The 16,890-nt window shown below is 39.4% G+C and overlaps 1 protein-coding gene across 6 annotated transcripts in view; it reads left to right on the forward strand.

Moving 5' to 3' along the window:
* The window catches only part of LOC147305835 (mitochondrial carrier homolog 1-like), a 17,906-nt gene extending 4,295 nt beyond the window's left edge, over positions 1-13,611 (forward strand). For 2 of the 6 annotated variants that reach the window (XM_086276635.1, XM_086276637.1), the window contains 11 exons: positions 1,408-1,492; positions 1,576-1,682; positions 3,414-3,476; positions 4,382-4,439; positions 6,080-6,131; positions 6,263-6,322; positions 6,414-6,507; positions 11,100-11,147; positions 11,233-11,300; positions 12,177-12,252; positions 12,881-13,611. In XM_086276635.1, the coding sequence (XP_086132761.1) occupies positions 1,408-1,492; positions 1,576-1,682; positions 3,414-3,476; positions 4,382-4,439; positions 6,080-6,131; positions 6,263-6,322; positions 6,414-6,507; positions 11,100-11,147; positions 11,233-11,300; positions 12,177-12,252; positions 12,881-12,946 (777 nt within the window). In that variant the 3' untranslated portion in view covers positions 12,947-13,611. Of the gene's footprint in view, positions 1-1,407; positions 1,493-1,575; positions 1,683-3,413; positions 3,477-4,381; positions 4,440-6,079; positions 6,132-6,262; positions 6,323-6,413; positions 6,508-11,099; positions 11,148-11,232; positions 12,253-12,880 lie in introns of all 6 variants that reach the window. The other 4 variants (XM_086276636.1, XM_086276638.1, XM_086276639.1 and 1 more) reach the window with 4 other exon arrangements.
* The last annotated feature ends 3,279 nt before the right edge of the window (positions 13,612-16,890 follow it).

Raw genomic sequence — 16,890 nt, forward strand, 5'->3', positions numbered from 1 at the left:
TTAGATTATCTAATGAACCCACTCTGAGCTAATGCTGAGTTTTCAGATCTTGTGAGGAAGAAGGTTGGAGAGACAGTGAGCACAATCTGAAGATGTACTCATCCTTTTGTTCCGTGTTGATTGGAAATCCAGATCCTAACCCAAACCCGGATTCTTTCATCTAACACCGGAAAAATAAGCAAAAGGGTAAAAAACAAAAACAAGCCAGTGTGCAGGTTCACAGTGTGGACAGCATCCCAACATCCCTTTAGTGTCTTTGCTGGAATTTTCAACTGTGAACTGTTCCAGTCAGCTTAACTGCTTATCTTGCAGAAGACAAAGGGATAAACCCTGAATCTCTTCTTCACCTAATTTTTATACCTCTGTTACAGAATGGCACAGCTTCTCAGGTGACATCTGGCCTCACCCATTGTGACATCCAGTCATGTGGTTGACAACTGATCAGCCACCCTTATCATTCTCTCTCTATCTGTTTGACTTTTCCACATAGCTGATATAAACCAAAGTTTAAACCTCCATCCACCCATTTCCTTCTGCTGATCGAGGCAGCAGCCTAAGCAGAGAAGATCGCACACAAACATTTGTACAGAATACACAGCACACTTACACACTGTATTTAAGAAGTCAGACGTCCTTTTAGATTAGTGCCTCGTTGGTGTCACTCACTCCCACACACGTCACATCTTTTCCACACACACATGAACACTTACTTTCCAAGGTTGTTTCTACACAGCTTCTCAGTAAGAGGACTGTGATTGGAATCATTGTTATAGATTATATTTTCTTATTCATGATATTGGTCAAAGCTACACCTGATTAGACTCTGATTAGCTTTAAGCTATAATTAACTATCAGCAAAAACACATGTGTTATGGTTCAACACCTGATTCAGAGTCACACTGCTGCAGTCGTATGCAGACGCTAATCTGCACGGGCCAAATCTGGATCATGTCTGCAAAAATCCAGCCATGAGAATAATTTTCATACTCAACCCATTTCTCATTTGACATATTAGTCAGACGTGTACTTTGTTTTATGTCTTGATTAAGAATAAAGCTGATTTACTATTAGCAAAAGCACATCCAGATAAACTGGTTTTTATTGAGGGCGGCGTTTTTATTCCAAAAGGCAAATTGATGACACGTTGCTGAGATGGTCATCTTTCTTTAATTTCATCTCATTCAGTGTTTACATTTTTTACTCTTTCATTTTGGCTCATTATGTCTGTTTTTCAAAACCTGAATTGTTCTGTCTGTCACTGATTTAAAATAATGATTTAAATGTATTTTGGTCAGTTGTTTAAGTCGTCCAGTCTGTTCTTGGAAAGCAAACACCCGAAGCTGTAGTTGAATAAAAGAAAATGGTCATGTAGAGAATCTGTTTAATTGAAACTGCTGTTGTCTCCAGGTGGGACATGAGCCTCTTCCCCCGACTGTGGGAACAACTATGTTTGGAAGGAGAGTTTTATACCTGCCCGGCTTTCTCTCTTATGGTGAGTGAAGTGGGATTAATGGATGACTTATCGTCTAACTGGACAAAGCATGAACATTTTACAGGACATGAATTTGTTTTCAGCGCAGCATATTGTGAAGGTGGATGGAAAGAGAGGACTTCTTCGTGGCCTCTCACCACGTATTGTATCCAGTGCCATCTCTACTGTGGTGAGGAGCAAAGTTAAACAGGTAAGCAGGAAATGAGATTAAGATGGTACAAAGGGTACAACCCTTCTTGCTAAGATGAATAAGCAGATGTTTCTCTATAGCTGGATCCATCAGAGGTGCCTGTATAAGTCATTTGAATTAGCAGTTCTGACAGTGTGACCTCCATCAAGAATCTCTGTGATTCAACTTGAACTTAACATTAAACTGTTAAAACTGTTAAAAATTCCCTTTGTTATCTTTAGATTTCAACCTGGACAAGCTGGAGTATTGTATTGATTGTAACTCTTTAAAATCTGAAAGATAAAGAACAAAAACGGAGCTGCATATGTTCTATATGTTCTATTGCAAAGGCTTATACAGAAGCACAATGATGATAGCCAATGATGAGGGCACGCTCTGTACTTTACACAGAGTGTGGGAACCAAACTGTTAAACAGCTGATATTAGACTTTCCTTACCAGCCTTCGTATTAAAAACGAATACGTATAAACACTACACTCTGACTTTTCCCATACTGCAGTGTTACTGAATTATTACTTTAACATGCTGCTGAATGTTTCACGTCACAGTGTTTCAGATCCAGCACAGGGTCACTGTGCTTATATTTATGTGGCCCCAGCAGGGCCATGCTGCAAATAAGATTTTGCCCTGTGTATTTAAATGCCTCTAAAACAAGAGGCATTTGCCAAGTGTGTGAAGATTACAGGCACTCGTCTGACACTATACTGCACTAACACAAGTACAGTTTTATGAAATGAAATCAAATTGTCATTGTTTTCCAAAAACCTGTGGATGGAATTTAAGATGATTAAAACTCGAGACATGCCTGTGGTCTCAATGATCTGTAATTGGCTGAAACAGCTCGAACAGGAAGTGATTTATTTACTGCCACCTTATTATTAAAGCTAAATTAATAATATTCAGTGTTGAATAGAAACCTTGGGTTTTTATCGTTCTCCTGTATGAATCACTAACAGCAAGCTCTCCCAGCTTTGCAGGCTGCTTTTGTCTGGAGGAAAGTCTCCTGAATCAGTGGGATGCCATTTCCAGTGTTTGTGTTCCCTTTTTGTTGTGATGTCCTGACAGAGGACAAGTTATTTCAGGTTTCATGCCAATGTTGTGCTAATGTTTTGGGTTTTTTTTTCTTTAAATAATATTTTTAATTTGGTTTTTATTGCTGCTCAGTGTTGTTGTCATTACTGGTTCAGTTTTTGACAAAAGCACATTCAAAGCTTTTTCCCATTCAGTGAATTTTCATAATGATAATAATCCTCTGCTGTCACATTGCTGTAACATATGGATTTTCAGCCAGGGCACAGTTTGATAGCAGAAGTGTTACAATAGGAATCAATTTCAATTCCTTTTTATTATCAATTAATTCATTTTTGCCTTTCATGTAAACATGGTCTGTAATTTTCTGTAATCTTGCTGCAGTTTGTAGTCAAAATATTAGTGAAGTTCAAAGGACTTACATGTTGTTTATTTGTTACCAGTTACAAATAAGAACAGCTGATGTGCTTGAATAGGCCTTTGAGAGATGACAGGCAGTAAAGTGTAATCACTGTGCTCACGCATATGATTTTATTTAAAACATGCATAAGAATTTGTGGTTCTGCAAAAATAAACTTGGGTTTTTAAGTGATTGTGCAGGTGGAGCTGTAGATGATTGATGTTGTCGATGAATGTTATGTTCTTTAAATATCTGATTACACAATAGTGTGTTTTGAAGGGTAATCGGAGTTCTTTGTTCAGCAGATAGACGTCCTGTTTAAGAACGGCGACCAGCAGAATTCACTCAGGAAAGTGGTCAAAGAGGTGAGACAACTCTGTGAGGGCTGTTCTTCACTTCTTTCATTTTGAGTGTAGCTGAACTGATGTACAAATGTTTCCTTATTCATAAGTTGTGAAAAAGACAGAATACGATGATTTGAAAATCATTTAAGCCCTAAATTTAAAGGGTAAATGGTTCAATGATGATCAGTATCAAATGCTGTAACTGATAGATTTGGTTTTATTTGAAAACAATATTGGATCCTTTTTGATTAATCAATGTATTTCCAGAAAATTGTGAGGGCACAGCGTAAAACCTGAAATGTGGTATCATGCCACAAAATAAAAACCTTGCAAAACATCTTAGAACTAGTTACTACAAGTTTTCCACTACTTCCTACTGGACCTGGTTTTTAAGGTTTCCCATTGGTTTCCCAATTTGCAAATTAATGACCAAGAAAAATGACCTCAACGCCCACTGTCCGTCAGTAGTGCTAATTATAGTCATTATAAAAAAATGTAATATTTATAACTTTATACTGTTTATATATGGGGAAACCTGCCGTCATTTGCAGGACCGTAAATGGACCAAAAGCGAGTTGGACCTCCTTTTGCCTTCAGAATTGTCTTAATTCTTCATGGCAGATTTTCAACCAGGTCCTGAAAGGATTCATCAGAGATTATGTTCCTTAAAAAATGCCAAAAAGTGTCTAGAAACAACCTTCATCCCTAAAATACTTTTTTGAGAAACCAAATGTTGGTAGGGACCAGAAATTGTGCATAATTCATGTTAGGAAGTTCTTATATTTTCCCTGGAATTTCTCTGGGCAAATTTGAGACAGGCAAGTGGTGATCAAGTGAAAAATCTGGAAAGCAGAGGATATTTGTAGACATTGTCTTGCTATTTCTGGCTTTGAAAAACGTTCTCTTTACATTGCTTTGTCTCCCAGACCTCACATGAGATGATCATCCAGTGCCTGTCCAGAGTAGCCACCCATCCTTTTCATGGTATGTCAGCAACCGGAAATGTTTATTCTGCCATGAAACATTTCTTTTGAGTAAATAAAAAAAGCTAGGCAGAGATTAGTAAAATAAAATAGTGCTGCAGTCACCTTACAGGAAGAGATTTCCTGGTTTGAACTCCAGCTCCTGAGCGTCCAATGGGTTCTGTGGCTCCGCCCACAATCTAAAGAGACGCATGTTTGTGAGTCTAAAGTGAATGTAGGTCTGAGGTAGATAAAGTGCTCAAAGTTTATAGAACAAAGCACTCTGTCAACATATGATTAAAATGTGACTGTATTCTAAATAAATGTGTGTCGTCAGTATAACTAAAAAAAGTACTGTGTTCTTTTTCTGTTGTTTTTAACTACTGATTAAGTATTTTCAGTGTTGGGAAGGTTACTTTTAAAATGTATTCCATTACAGAATACAGATTACATGCCCCAAAATGTATTCTGTAACGTATTCCGTTACGTTACTCAATGACAGTAACGTATTCTGAATACTTTGGATTACTTAATATGTTATCATGCTTTTTACAACAACGTGAATGTACTATTGCTGTGATTTATTACTATTACTGAAGGTCCGCGACTCCGAACTGTAGTAAAGGGACCTCTGACTAATACGGCGGGGTCCCTGTCGGCTCGTAGCCGAAAAATAGCTTTACTTTGTTGTGTGGGTCAACTTTTCTTGCGACAGACAGAGAGAGGCGTTGAAAGGCTGCTCCAACGGAACTTATTGTTTTCGGAGGAAAACACGAACACAGTGTACAGTCGAGTCTTAATAGCTTACTTACAACTGGGCTCGTCAGGCTCTCTTCTTGGCTGAAGTGGTTATTATTATATTTACATGCTTCCAGCTCCCGTTTTTCCTCGATGACAACTCGTACCTTTCCACTCCCCTTTTTCTCCCTCCTTGCGCTCACAGACCCATAACGTGTATGGCAGTCCATTCTCCCTGCAACACAGACTACACTGCCCATGATGCTACATTCTTTAGAGCTATGCTTGTAGCATTCTGCCTGTTAGCTTAGCACAACAACAACAACAACGAAAAGGCGCTCTCTCACCCAGGAAGCACACAGTCGCAGAGAGAGAGAGAGAGAGAGCGTCGCCCTGTAACCATGGCAACCGTAACGCTGCTGCCTGGAACAAAAGAACGTAGCTGTCAAACAAAACCCAAACAGTCCTGACCCGCGACAAAATGAAACAGGAAAGTACCGCAGTGTATTCCATTTATTTCAACAAAGTAACTGTATTCTGAATACCACCTTTTTAAACGGTAACTGTAACGGAATACAGTTACTCATATTTTGTATTTTAAATACGTAACGGCGGTACATGTATTCCGTTACTCCCCAACACTGAGTATTTTTAATTGAATTCTGTCTTTACTGCGTGCTTTGAAAATTTGTAACTCCTTTTAATGCCTGATTGTGAACAGTGGCCTAAAATGTGAAGGTAGTGATTTGAGTCGTCACATGAAGCAGGAATCTCATGTTGGACTAACAGACTTGTTTACATATTGAACTATTCTGAGGCATCAATCTTTGTTTGCAGTTTACAGTATGTAGCATGTTCCCAGTCCTCATGAAAGTGTTATGTTGTCTGAATGAAATGATCTGATAAACCTTTCTGCGTTGGCAGTTATGTCGGTACGCTGCATGGCTCAGTTTGTTGGCAGAGAAGTCAAGTATGGGTAAGACTTTGGTTTATACATAAATTTCATACAAGTGTTTTGTAGATGAAGAAAGTGGATTAAAAGAAACATTCTACACTCACATCTACATAAAAAAGCAAGATGATATTAAAGGTCTGTCTGATTTTTAGTGGGATGCTCAGCTGTATGGTCAAGATTTTCAAGGAGGAAGGAGTTGCTGGCTTCTATGTGTGAGTCATGCTTTTATTAGTACAGTCTGTCCTGCTCAGATATCGTGATCTTTCACCTCCAACCATCATAGCAGTGTTTGTGTGTTTGCAGTGGTCTCATACCGCATGTCCTGGGAGAGGTTCTGTTTCTGTGGTGTTGTAATCTCCTGGCTCACTTTATTAACACCTATGCTGTGGATGAAAGTGTAAGTCTGTCACCTTTACCTATTTCAACAAGCTTTGACAATAAATATAATTTTATAATAGTACTGTATTTTTATTAGGAAAACTATTGTATGTTCTAGGTGGGCACTTGAAGAGCATGTTCAACACCCGCTCTACCTCCTGAGCCACGCCTACCTTTGAGGTTGTGCCTCAGAAGGTAGAGCGCCCTTATTTTCCACAAAGCAAAAAAACAGAATTTAAAATGTAGTCAAAATGCAAAAATTAGATAACATTAAGTGGCTCAAGTGTAATGGACAGTACAGTGCAGTAAGGGGGATTAAACAATGGGAGGTTGCACACTTGACAGATTAACAGATGAATCTCTGTATTATACGTATTATCCTGTTCATGTGGTATCAAAGATTTCCTGTGTACATTCAAAAACATACCGTAAGAGCTACAATGTGACAAACAAAAGAGCTCTCATGCAACTTTAAAATTCCTGTCATAATTTAAAATCTGTTAATATAATCCAATTTGTATCCCTTCAACAAAATAAGACCAGATTCCTGTCAACGGAGCAAAGGCCCGGAAGTACACCGGAATATTATAACACTTAATTTAGAAAGAAATCTAAACTTTATATAAATGATTGCAAATCTTAGAAATCTATTTGGCCAATGCTGCTAATCATACAAAACACAAAATATTTTCTTAAAGTTGACACTGGCTATCCTGATGTGATAATGGACTTGCACTTATATAGTGCTTTTCTGCTCCACTTGGCCCATTTCCACACACACAATCTTACAAGTACATTTTTCTATGTCTGAGTGCTTTCTATAGAAAAATATATTTTTGACATCTGACGTTATTAGCCATTTCAGGGTCAAAACTCTTCTTTAAAGAGTTAAAAATGGTCTTTTATCTTCTATAAAATGATAGGTTTGGCTGTTCTCCCAGATGTTCCAATCAAATTTAACACTGAGGCATCCATGAAAAAGAGGATTCACAAGGTTCAAAGAAAGTTATCTCACTGAAAATGATATGCCATGTTCTGACTGAAGGATTTATAAAAACAGCTAAAAGTTGTAGCTCTGCTATCACTATGAATATAATACAAGAAACAAAACATTCTCATCTTAATGTAACAGTTGAAGTCTTAGTTAGTCGAGTGGTTCAGGGGGTTGGGAAGCTCATCTTGTAATCGGAAGGTTGTAAGTCTTGGTCGTATTGGTCGTTGTGTCCTTGGGCAAGACACTTCACCTACCACCTACTGGTGTTGGCCAGAATGGCCGATGGCGCGATATAGCTGCCTTGCTTCTGCCCCAAGGCAGCTGTGGCTAAAACTGTAGCTTGCCTCCACCAGTGTGTGAATGTGAGAGTGAATGAATAGTGGAATTGTAAAGCGCTTTGAGGATCTCGAAAAGCGCTATATAAATGCAATCCATTATTAGTCTGAGAGTCCTTTTTTTTTTCTTTTCTTTTCTTTTTTTAAAATTTCAACATTCAAATATTTGGCGTCTAGCGGACTGTGAGCCCATGGATTCTAATTACATCGTAAGGTTTTAAAAACTGAGCTTAAAAATGCAGTGCACATGAATAGTGCTAATAAAAAAGCAGAGAGGCCTACAGTGAACATAGATTATTTTTAAGGGTTTTTTTAGTATTGTTTGTATTAAAACAAAATACAAAGCATTACAATACATGAAAAAGACAATAGCATTAAAAAAGGAGGAGTTTGGACCCAGAGGCAGGGTTGTTACATCATCACTTAACAAGTGGATAGTCTCATAGACAAAAAGCTAAGCTAGTGTTTATGGCAGAGGTATTATTATCATCATCACCAGCTAGACAAAAGCCTGGGCTAGGCTAATGACAAAGTTGCCTTATTGCAAATAAACAACATACAGAAGAGGCACACTTGATACATGCAGACCATTAAGCAGTGTTGGAACACACTGTGGTACCATACGCTCGAAAGCATCAGTTGAACAGAAAGTAGTGTGATGGTACAAGAATGGTGAGAAAAAGGTGATTAACAATGGAAGAGAGACAGACCTTCATATAAATGTCGGTCTGTCCTACAGAGAAACTGCAAAGAAAGTCAAGGTGTCAGTGAGTCCAGTTTCCTTCAGCATCCAAAGGCTCAGAAACAAACTGACAGGAAGAGGTCTGCAGACCCAAAGACACGACTCAATCAGAGGACAAGTTAACAGCTGTGTGATAGGCGGCTCACAGGACAACAGCTTCAAGCAGCTTAATAGTGGTCGTCGTAAGAAAGTCTCAGTTTCAGCTGTGAAGAGAAGACTTTGAGCTGCAGGTTTGACAGGACGAGTTGCAGCAAGAAAGCCAGACGTCAGAATAAGACAAAGAGGCTTGGCTGGGACATGAAATACCACCATTGGACTACTGAAGACTGGAAGAAGGTATTATGGACTGATGGATCAACATTTGAAACCTTGTGTTCATCACACAGGATCTTTGTGGTCGAGTAGGTAAAGGATGGTTCCACAGTGTGTGGTGTCAACCGTCAAACATGGAGGAGGAAGTGTGATGGTCTGGGGCTGTTTGCTGGATCCAGGGTCGGTGACTTGTACAGAGTGAGAGGCTCCCTGAACCAAAACACGTACCACAGCATTGTGCAGCACCATGCAGGACCCTCTGGTATGAGCCTAGTTGGTCAAGGCTTCATCCTACAGCAACATAAAGACCCAAAACATAGATCCAAGCTGTGCCAGAACTACCTCAGGAACAAAGAACAAGGTGGTGAGCTTGAAAACATGGAGTCCAGCACAGTCTCCAGACTTAAACCCCATCGAGCTGGTTTGAACTGGACAGAAGAGTGAAAGCAAAGCAACCTACAAGGTCCACGTTTATGGGAACTTCTGCTACAGATATGGGAGAATATTTGATTTCTATTGTAGAAAGAAGCCACGACTGTCTTCAGCTGTTATATCTGCCAAAGAAGGCTACTCTGATGGGTTAAAGGTTAGAATACACTTTGGTCTATAAACTGATTCCATGATTTCTTTTTTAACTCCAATTACTTATTTGTGCTATGCTTTCATTTCAGAGTGCAATCAGACAATAAACTGCGTAATTTTCAATAAAGAACTTGAAAATGTGGTGTTCTAAAACTTGTTACTGGTAGTTTATGAGGATTGCTGTGAAATTTTAGCTTCATATACTAGTTGTCTTTTGCATTTTACCAGATAGGTTTATTTTTTTAATTACCCATTACTCAGACATTTTTATATATGTCTCCTATAATACATACAGTACATCTGGAAAGTATTCACAGAGCTTCATTTGTTCCACATTTTGTCATGTTACAGCCCTATTCATTGTTCACTGCAAAATGTTAAATACAATAACCTATAAAAGCAATTGCTTGAAATTCTTGCAAATTTATATTCATAAAGAGAAAAATATAACAAGTACTTAAATATTCACAGCCTTTGCTTAATACTTGAAACACCTTTGGCAGCAATTACAGCCTCATGCCTCTTTGAGAGTGATGCTACAAGCTTTGCATACCTATTTTTGGGCAGCTTATTTCCCATTCTCCTTTGTGGAAGCTCAGCTGGGGAGCAGCAGTGCACAGCCATTTCTCTCCAGAGGGTTTCAGGCAGATTTCAGTCTGGGCTCTGGCAGGGCCAGACATTCACACAGTAGTCAGGCAGGTTCTCATGTGTCTTTTACTGAGAAGTAGGCTTCACCCTGGCTACTTGGAGTACAGGAATGGTTGTTTCTGAAAGCTTCTCCTCTCTCCACAGAGCAATGCTGGGAGCTCTTTACTAGAGTGCCCATCGGGTACTTGGGCACCTCCCGAATAAGGCCCTTTTACCCAGATCATGTAGATTGACATGGTCAGACAGTTCTGGTGGTTCCAAACGTCTTCCATTTACGGACAATGGAGGCCACTGTGCTCATTAGAACCTTCAGTGCTGCAGAAATCTTTCTGTAGCCACCCTCAGATCTGTGCCATGATACAATCCTGCCCCTGAGGTCAATTCCTTGGTCTTTATTGATTACAAAATCATCCAGTGATCTATAGTGTCCGGGTACCATGCACATGTTCATATGTCTTATCAATATTTCATTCCTCTGCAGCCCATCCTGTGAGAGTGGTGGTCCCACAGTAAACCCACTTAGCTTTTTCATGCTGATCCTTGCCAGGCTGTGAGCTCAGGCTTGGCCAGCAGACGTTCACCCATAAGCCTCTATCCTGTTCCTGGTGACAGGGTAGGATCCCCGCTGACCCTGTCCCGAGCAGGCTACATTGAACCTTTATTAGATTTATTATACTGCGTAGGGTGTCTGGCTCCTCACCCAGGACCAGTTTGATTTCGAAGACCCTACCAGTAGCAAATTGCACTTGACAACAAAGCTTCTGGGATTACTGGAGCACACAAACCCATCACCCTCACACACCAAAAACGAAAATGATGAATGAAAGAAAACGTGTAATACCGGTGTTTCAGAGACACTTGTATATGCTTACATGGTAATTTGTTGTTTATTATACAAACGATTGTAACTATTGAACTTTAAGTGCATTAGTTTTAGTTTCTGGAAACATGTAAATTCCTTCAATAACATTTCCCCCTCTCTTTACATTTCTTTGCAGTTCAGTCAGGCCTCTGCAGTGAGAAGCTACACTAAATTTGTGATGGGCGTAAGTTCTCTCTTCAGACCATGAAAGGTTTCTCCTGTATGTCATAATTCAGTAATAATGCAGTGTGCGTTTTGTGCCTCATTAGATTGCAGTAAGTGTCCTTACATATCCATTCATGCTGGTTGCTGATCTTATGGTGGTAAACAATTGTGGGTGAGTCATTAAGCTAAACACAGTTATGAACTTAAAATGTAATATTGATTTAAACCTGATGCCGTAGACTCTTTCAAGGTTTATAATTAGCTTTTTATCGCACTCATATTAAATGGTTTCAGCGATTGTTTTTTTTTTTCTCTCACCAACTTGAAACATGATGCTGTGATTGCAGGTCTGTGGAATACAAAAGAATAAAAAGACAAAAGTTGCACAAACCTTCTGGAAAAGGTTAAATTTAGTCAACAAAGATTAGAGAAACTGGAGCTCATATCATTTATAACTTTTTAAGGGTAATTTCAATCAGATGGCAGTTGGATTCCTGATCTCATAGATTTTTTTCATACAATGATTAAGAACAAAGTGGTGAAATTCTAAATGAGGAACTTCCTGTTTTTCATATGACTGCCACATACATGTTTTCTAGCAGCTTAGATTTATATATATATATATACTACGAAGGAAGGGCTTTAGTATGTGCTTTCCAGGTTATGTCCAATAATTTCAGCAGAACTGAAGTTGTAGAAATATTTCAAGGACCACTGGTAGACAAAGGACAAGCACCAGTGCTCATAACAAAAGTTAAAGTTTTAAATATGTTTACAGATTCCTCCATGAACTGCTCTTGTGTTACCATGTAGGCATTGATTGGAGTCTGACAGCATTTCCAAATCACTAAAGATCTCGAAATCTGACTAATGTGAGGCTCATACAATAAATGGTTCATCATTTTTACACTTGAAGTTTGTCTCCAGAACAGGGGCTTTTTGTGCTACATTAAAGTCTTTATTATGTTTACAGTAAATATGCTTTTAATATTTTTTTGCAAAATAATCGCTGATGCTTCAGTCTGACTGCTGAGCTTTGTCTTGTCAGACTGGCTGCAGGACTTCCTCCTCTGTCGCCCGTCTTTAGCTCCTGGCTGCACTGCTGGAATCACCTGAGCAACAAGGTACACTCACTATGTCACATGGCATTTGATTCCTTAATGCCATTTTATTATTCCATGACCAATTCACTGGAACTCAAAATAGAGGTAATAGAGATGCTGATGGATGCAGAAGCTTTAGGAATGTTCAAATTAACAATCTGTAAAAGAAGGAATGCACTGGCTGGTTCAGCAACACCAAAAGGCCTGAAATACCACAGAAGACAACTGAAGAGGTAGAATTCTTCCTTAGATCAGAAAAAACATTCACAGTATGTAGCCATGTCAAGAAAGGAGGTAGTCGGTCTATCACTGTCAAAATCTATAATCAAGAAACACCTTTGTGAAGATAAATGCAGAGGGTTCACAAAAAAGTGGAAACCACTTGTACACTACAGTAGGATAGTGGAGAGTAAGCAGGACACTGCCTGTCAAATAGGGTGGAGGTAGTGATGCAGCATGTGCATGTATGGATGCCAAGGGAACAGGTCACTTGCTGATAGAAGTAGCAGGGTGAACTGCGACGTGTACAGGCCTATGCTCTCTGCTCAGGCAAAGCATACTGCAAAAGCCAGTCAGAAGACCAGAGCTGGAGTTCCCCAGTGCACTATATATTTTCCTATATTCCTTCTCTTTGTCTCCCTCACGCCAGGGTCACCTCTTTAGAGGATCCAGTTTCTTTTTCCGCCGAGTGCCCTTGACCTCCATCGAGGACTAACATGGTCATCGCCACCACCTGCTGGGATGTTCTTCACCTTTTGCTCAGAAACATTTTCCAAAGATATCGATCCCTTCCTTTGTCATCAGCCTGCTGTATCCATGTCATCAGCCTGCTGTATCCATCCAGACAGCTGGAGCAGCAGAACCTTTTTTGAAGTATGAGAAGCACATTCATTGTTATGATTATACCAGCTTCTACTCCTTTCCTCCCTGCTTCCAAACAATGCACCAACTATGGGCACCGTTTTGTTGCTGAGACTCACAAAGACATTTTAGAAATGATTCTCACATGAAATGATTTATTTGACTGACTTGCAGTGAGAACAGTACTTCCAAATTGCACCAATATGTTTGTTGGTACCTCTGCTATAGTCTGCAGCACTTTAAACATCTCTGGTTGTTTTAAAACTTGTCATTTTGCTTGATTTTAGATGTTATTAATCCACTCCAGTATTGCAGCTGAACAGATGATCTGTTTTCAGTTTCTTTGCAATTAAAAACCTCTGTCTTTTTCTTGATGTTGCTCTTGCAAACTGAGTAAAGAGGTAATGCTATTTTTTTAAGTAAAAAATATTTTCTTTAAAAGAGGTTGGAGAAATGTATGAAAGTCAAGAAGCTCAAGATATTATATATGCCAGAGTCTAATAAAACGGAGAAATATGATTTTGAAGTTTGTACAATGTTTTCTTTTTTATCAGTCAGCCTTTAAACCTTTAAACCTGCCAATCGAGTGGTTTAAAAACCTGTTAACAGTCTGTTAGTTCTGAAAGCGTCCATGTTCGCTGATACATGTGACTGATAAATGAATTCTGCTTTATGTGTGTGACTCTAGTAACAACCCCACCTGCCTGTTTTTATTGATAAAAAATAAAATCTTTGCCACAACAGTGTTCACTTCATATTCAAAATGTGAAATATTATATAAGTTGTATACTGATGCTTTAAGATCCAATCTTAAGCAGTAAATAAGAACATATTGAGGGTTACTAGATATAGAATAGTAGATATAGAATAATAGAATAGTAAAGAATAGTTCATTGCCTGGGCCACTTTTTTTAACATGAATAAATAACTCACCGTTTTTCTAAGGCGACAAGTTTACATACTTTTTGAAGTTCTCTGAACTAATGAGGTTTTACAGTGATGAGCAGATAATCCATAGGTAAGTTTAAATTAACTATTCATTAGCTTTCTAACAGCCTGATATTCTGAGGCTTTGTAATATAAACACTGTAATAAAGGTTGCGAGCTTGAGTGCTACAGAACATCAGAGCTGATAATAAATTACGCCTGTAGTGTTCCCCCAACACAGGACGGCTCTGTTTAAAAAGTCCCAACCTCTGATCAATCAAGACTTTATTCGCCACATGCAGGTTGCCCTGCAGTGAAATGGGACCCCCCCCCCCCCCACACACACACACACACACACACACACACACAACACATATCACATGGGGTTACAGGTCGGAGATCGGTAGCGTTACAGAAAAAAACACTGAAATATACACTACAATGGGAAAGTACAAGAGGAAAAAAAGAGACCTCTACTTGTGCTGGGCTCCTGGGAGGACAGCATGAGAACAGGAAACGAAAAAACTCCTCTGCACAAAAAGAAGCACATGAATGTCCACAGCACAACATTATGGAAGACGTGACAAGCCACAGGGTTGGGTAGGGGGTGAGGAATAGTTCGAAGCAACGCAGCAGCCATCCTGCCCAGCGCTACCATTCCAGCGCGGGCTCAGACCCGCCATGTTCCCCAAGAGGGAGCAAGCATCGAAGGCGTTTGGAAAGGCAGGGGGATGAGTGTGTCTGCGATCCTGTGGGACTTGAACAGTAAGTAGTATAGAGCCTGATGGAGCCCAACATTTACTACCTCTGTTGTCCAGTCGTCTACCCTGACTCGTCTGTTAAGAAAAGAAAAAACCAGTAACACCTGTGCACTTGGTAATTAACTGGGCCCAGTTTAGTGGCCTGAACAGCAGGCCCTGAGGTTCTGTAACTTTTAAAAGGCTCCAGTAACCTGTAGGAGCTATTTAAACTGAGGATGAATATTCAGGGTTTGCTGTTTCACAAATGATTAAAAGGAGAATGTCTACAATTTAGACTTTGGTGGATATTACAGGATATTTTATTAAAGCAGTTTGGCATGAGCAGAGCAGAAGCAGAGTCAAATAATAAATAATAAGCTGTTTGCATCATGGTGTTTCATATCCATGTTTTTAATCACAAGCTGGAGAATAATACTCAGACGAGACCCAGACACGGACAATGTCAAGGACTGGAGACTAGTTCGTGACATCGGTCATTCGACCATGGTTCTTCTTAGAAAGAAAATAACGACAACAACAGTGTTTAAGGGTTTCAGCACCTTTGTGTTTTTTGCATTTGACAGTGTTGTGATGGCTGCCTTTACAGCAAAACAGCACTCCTGCTTCCCAAGCTCTTCAAATAGCTGCACAAGCTGTCAAATTGTATTGTTTTGGTTTCAAAGAGACATGAAGCGTTCTTTCCAAAGTCTCACCTGCATCACCCCATTGTGTTCAGAGTGAAGGTAGGGCAGGTAGGTGATCTTTCCGATCCTTTTTGGATTTCCAGTGAGCAGTGGATAGGCAGCAGGTGAGTAGTAGCAGATAGCAGACCAGCTTCAGACAATCTGAGGAAGTAACAGGTTAGCGTGGGGAGTGATCCAAAGCACCGGTGACAGGAGACACAAGGAGCAAAACACTTAGCACAGAAAGTTACGAGGAGTTTAAAGCAAGCATAGAGGCCGATTTAGCAGTACAGAACATCTGACGACCTGGCGAACGTCTGAGGAGGTCCTAAATACATCCAGGGTGACTGCTGCAGATGACCAGGACTATGACAGATGTCACTTTGAGACAGATGCCCTCAATCCGTGTGACAATGATTGAAAAGATTTTAAGGTGCCAAATCTATAAAGTTCTAATCTCAACAGGTTTGTCCAATAAGAAAAGATAGTTTCATAAGAAACTAAATTCACTTCCAGCCCTATTTTATTGAACAGGAAGCGTTTTCACAGGGTTACACATCCATAAGATAGGGGGTGTTTGCCGTGTGATGGAGTGATACTGTGGTTTAGTCTCAGGTCATACTGCTCATTGAACAAAAAACACACAAATCAGGTGTTAAAATGCTAAACCTTGGGTTTTACCTCCACTGAGAAGTGAGGAGCAGCAGTTTTGAAAACTGAGCTGAATGTTAGCGGGAACGAACATCTCCAAAAACGTTGGAGCAGTTTTACACATGGAGTCTGTCTTGTTAGACTGACCAGAAGATTAGATCATTAATTTCTAGACTAGAAAATATTCATTAATATGAATTAATAATTAATTAAATGTTTAATAATAAAATTAACTGATATTTATTTAATTATTTATATATACTTTAATTGATGCCATATTTAATTAATACTTCATGATGTATTTATTTAATTCATTTTGGCACACATGGCCCTCTGTATTTGTCAGCCTGGCTAAAGCTCTGAAAACAAAGCCGGGGTTATTCCCATCTTATCTTTTTCAAGATATGTATTTACGAGTTACACCAGGGAGTCAAGTACTTGTGATTTGTGGATTTCTTTGTTAGTATCCAGATGTATGTAACACTAATAACACAACAGCTGACCTCTGTGAGAGCAGAGTTGAGGTGGCTGCTCTGCACTGTGTTGGCACATGAAGAAGATAACACTGGAGGGATTACATCCATACACTCAGTTACAGCACTTTCAAAAAGACATCTCCTATAATGTATTCCCCGCTGCAGTGTAATTCATTATTGTAAATTTAAAGTTATTAAGAAGTGATTATGCAAAAGACGGTTTTCAGGAAACACTGTTAAATATTCAGTTTCTATCAGAACGAGAGCCAGAGTGTGATCGGAGAGGTGGGTGGGCTAATTTACACTTTGAGAGAGGCCAAG

Source organism: Aulonocara sp. 'chitande type north' Nkhata Bay, linkage group LG20 (genome assembly GCF_057382095.1).
Source record: "Aulonocara sp. 'chitande type north' Nkhata Bay isolate Kocher_YH1m ecotype deep benthic linkage group LG20, A_spYH_male_GT1.1, whole genome shotgun sequence".
NCBI lineage: Eukaryota > Metazoa > Chordata > Actinopteri > Cichliformes > Cichlidae > Aulonocara > Aulonocara sp. 'chitande type north' Nkhata Bay.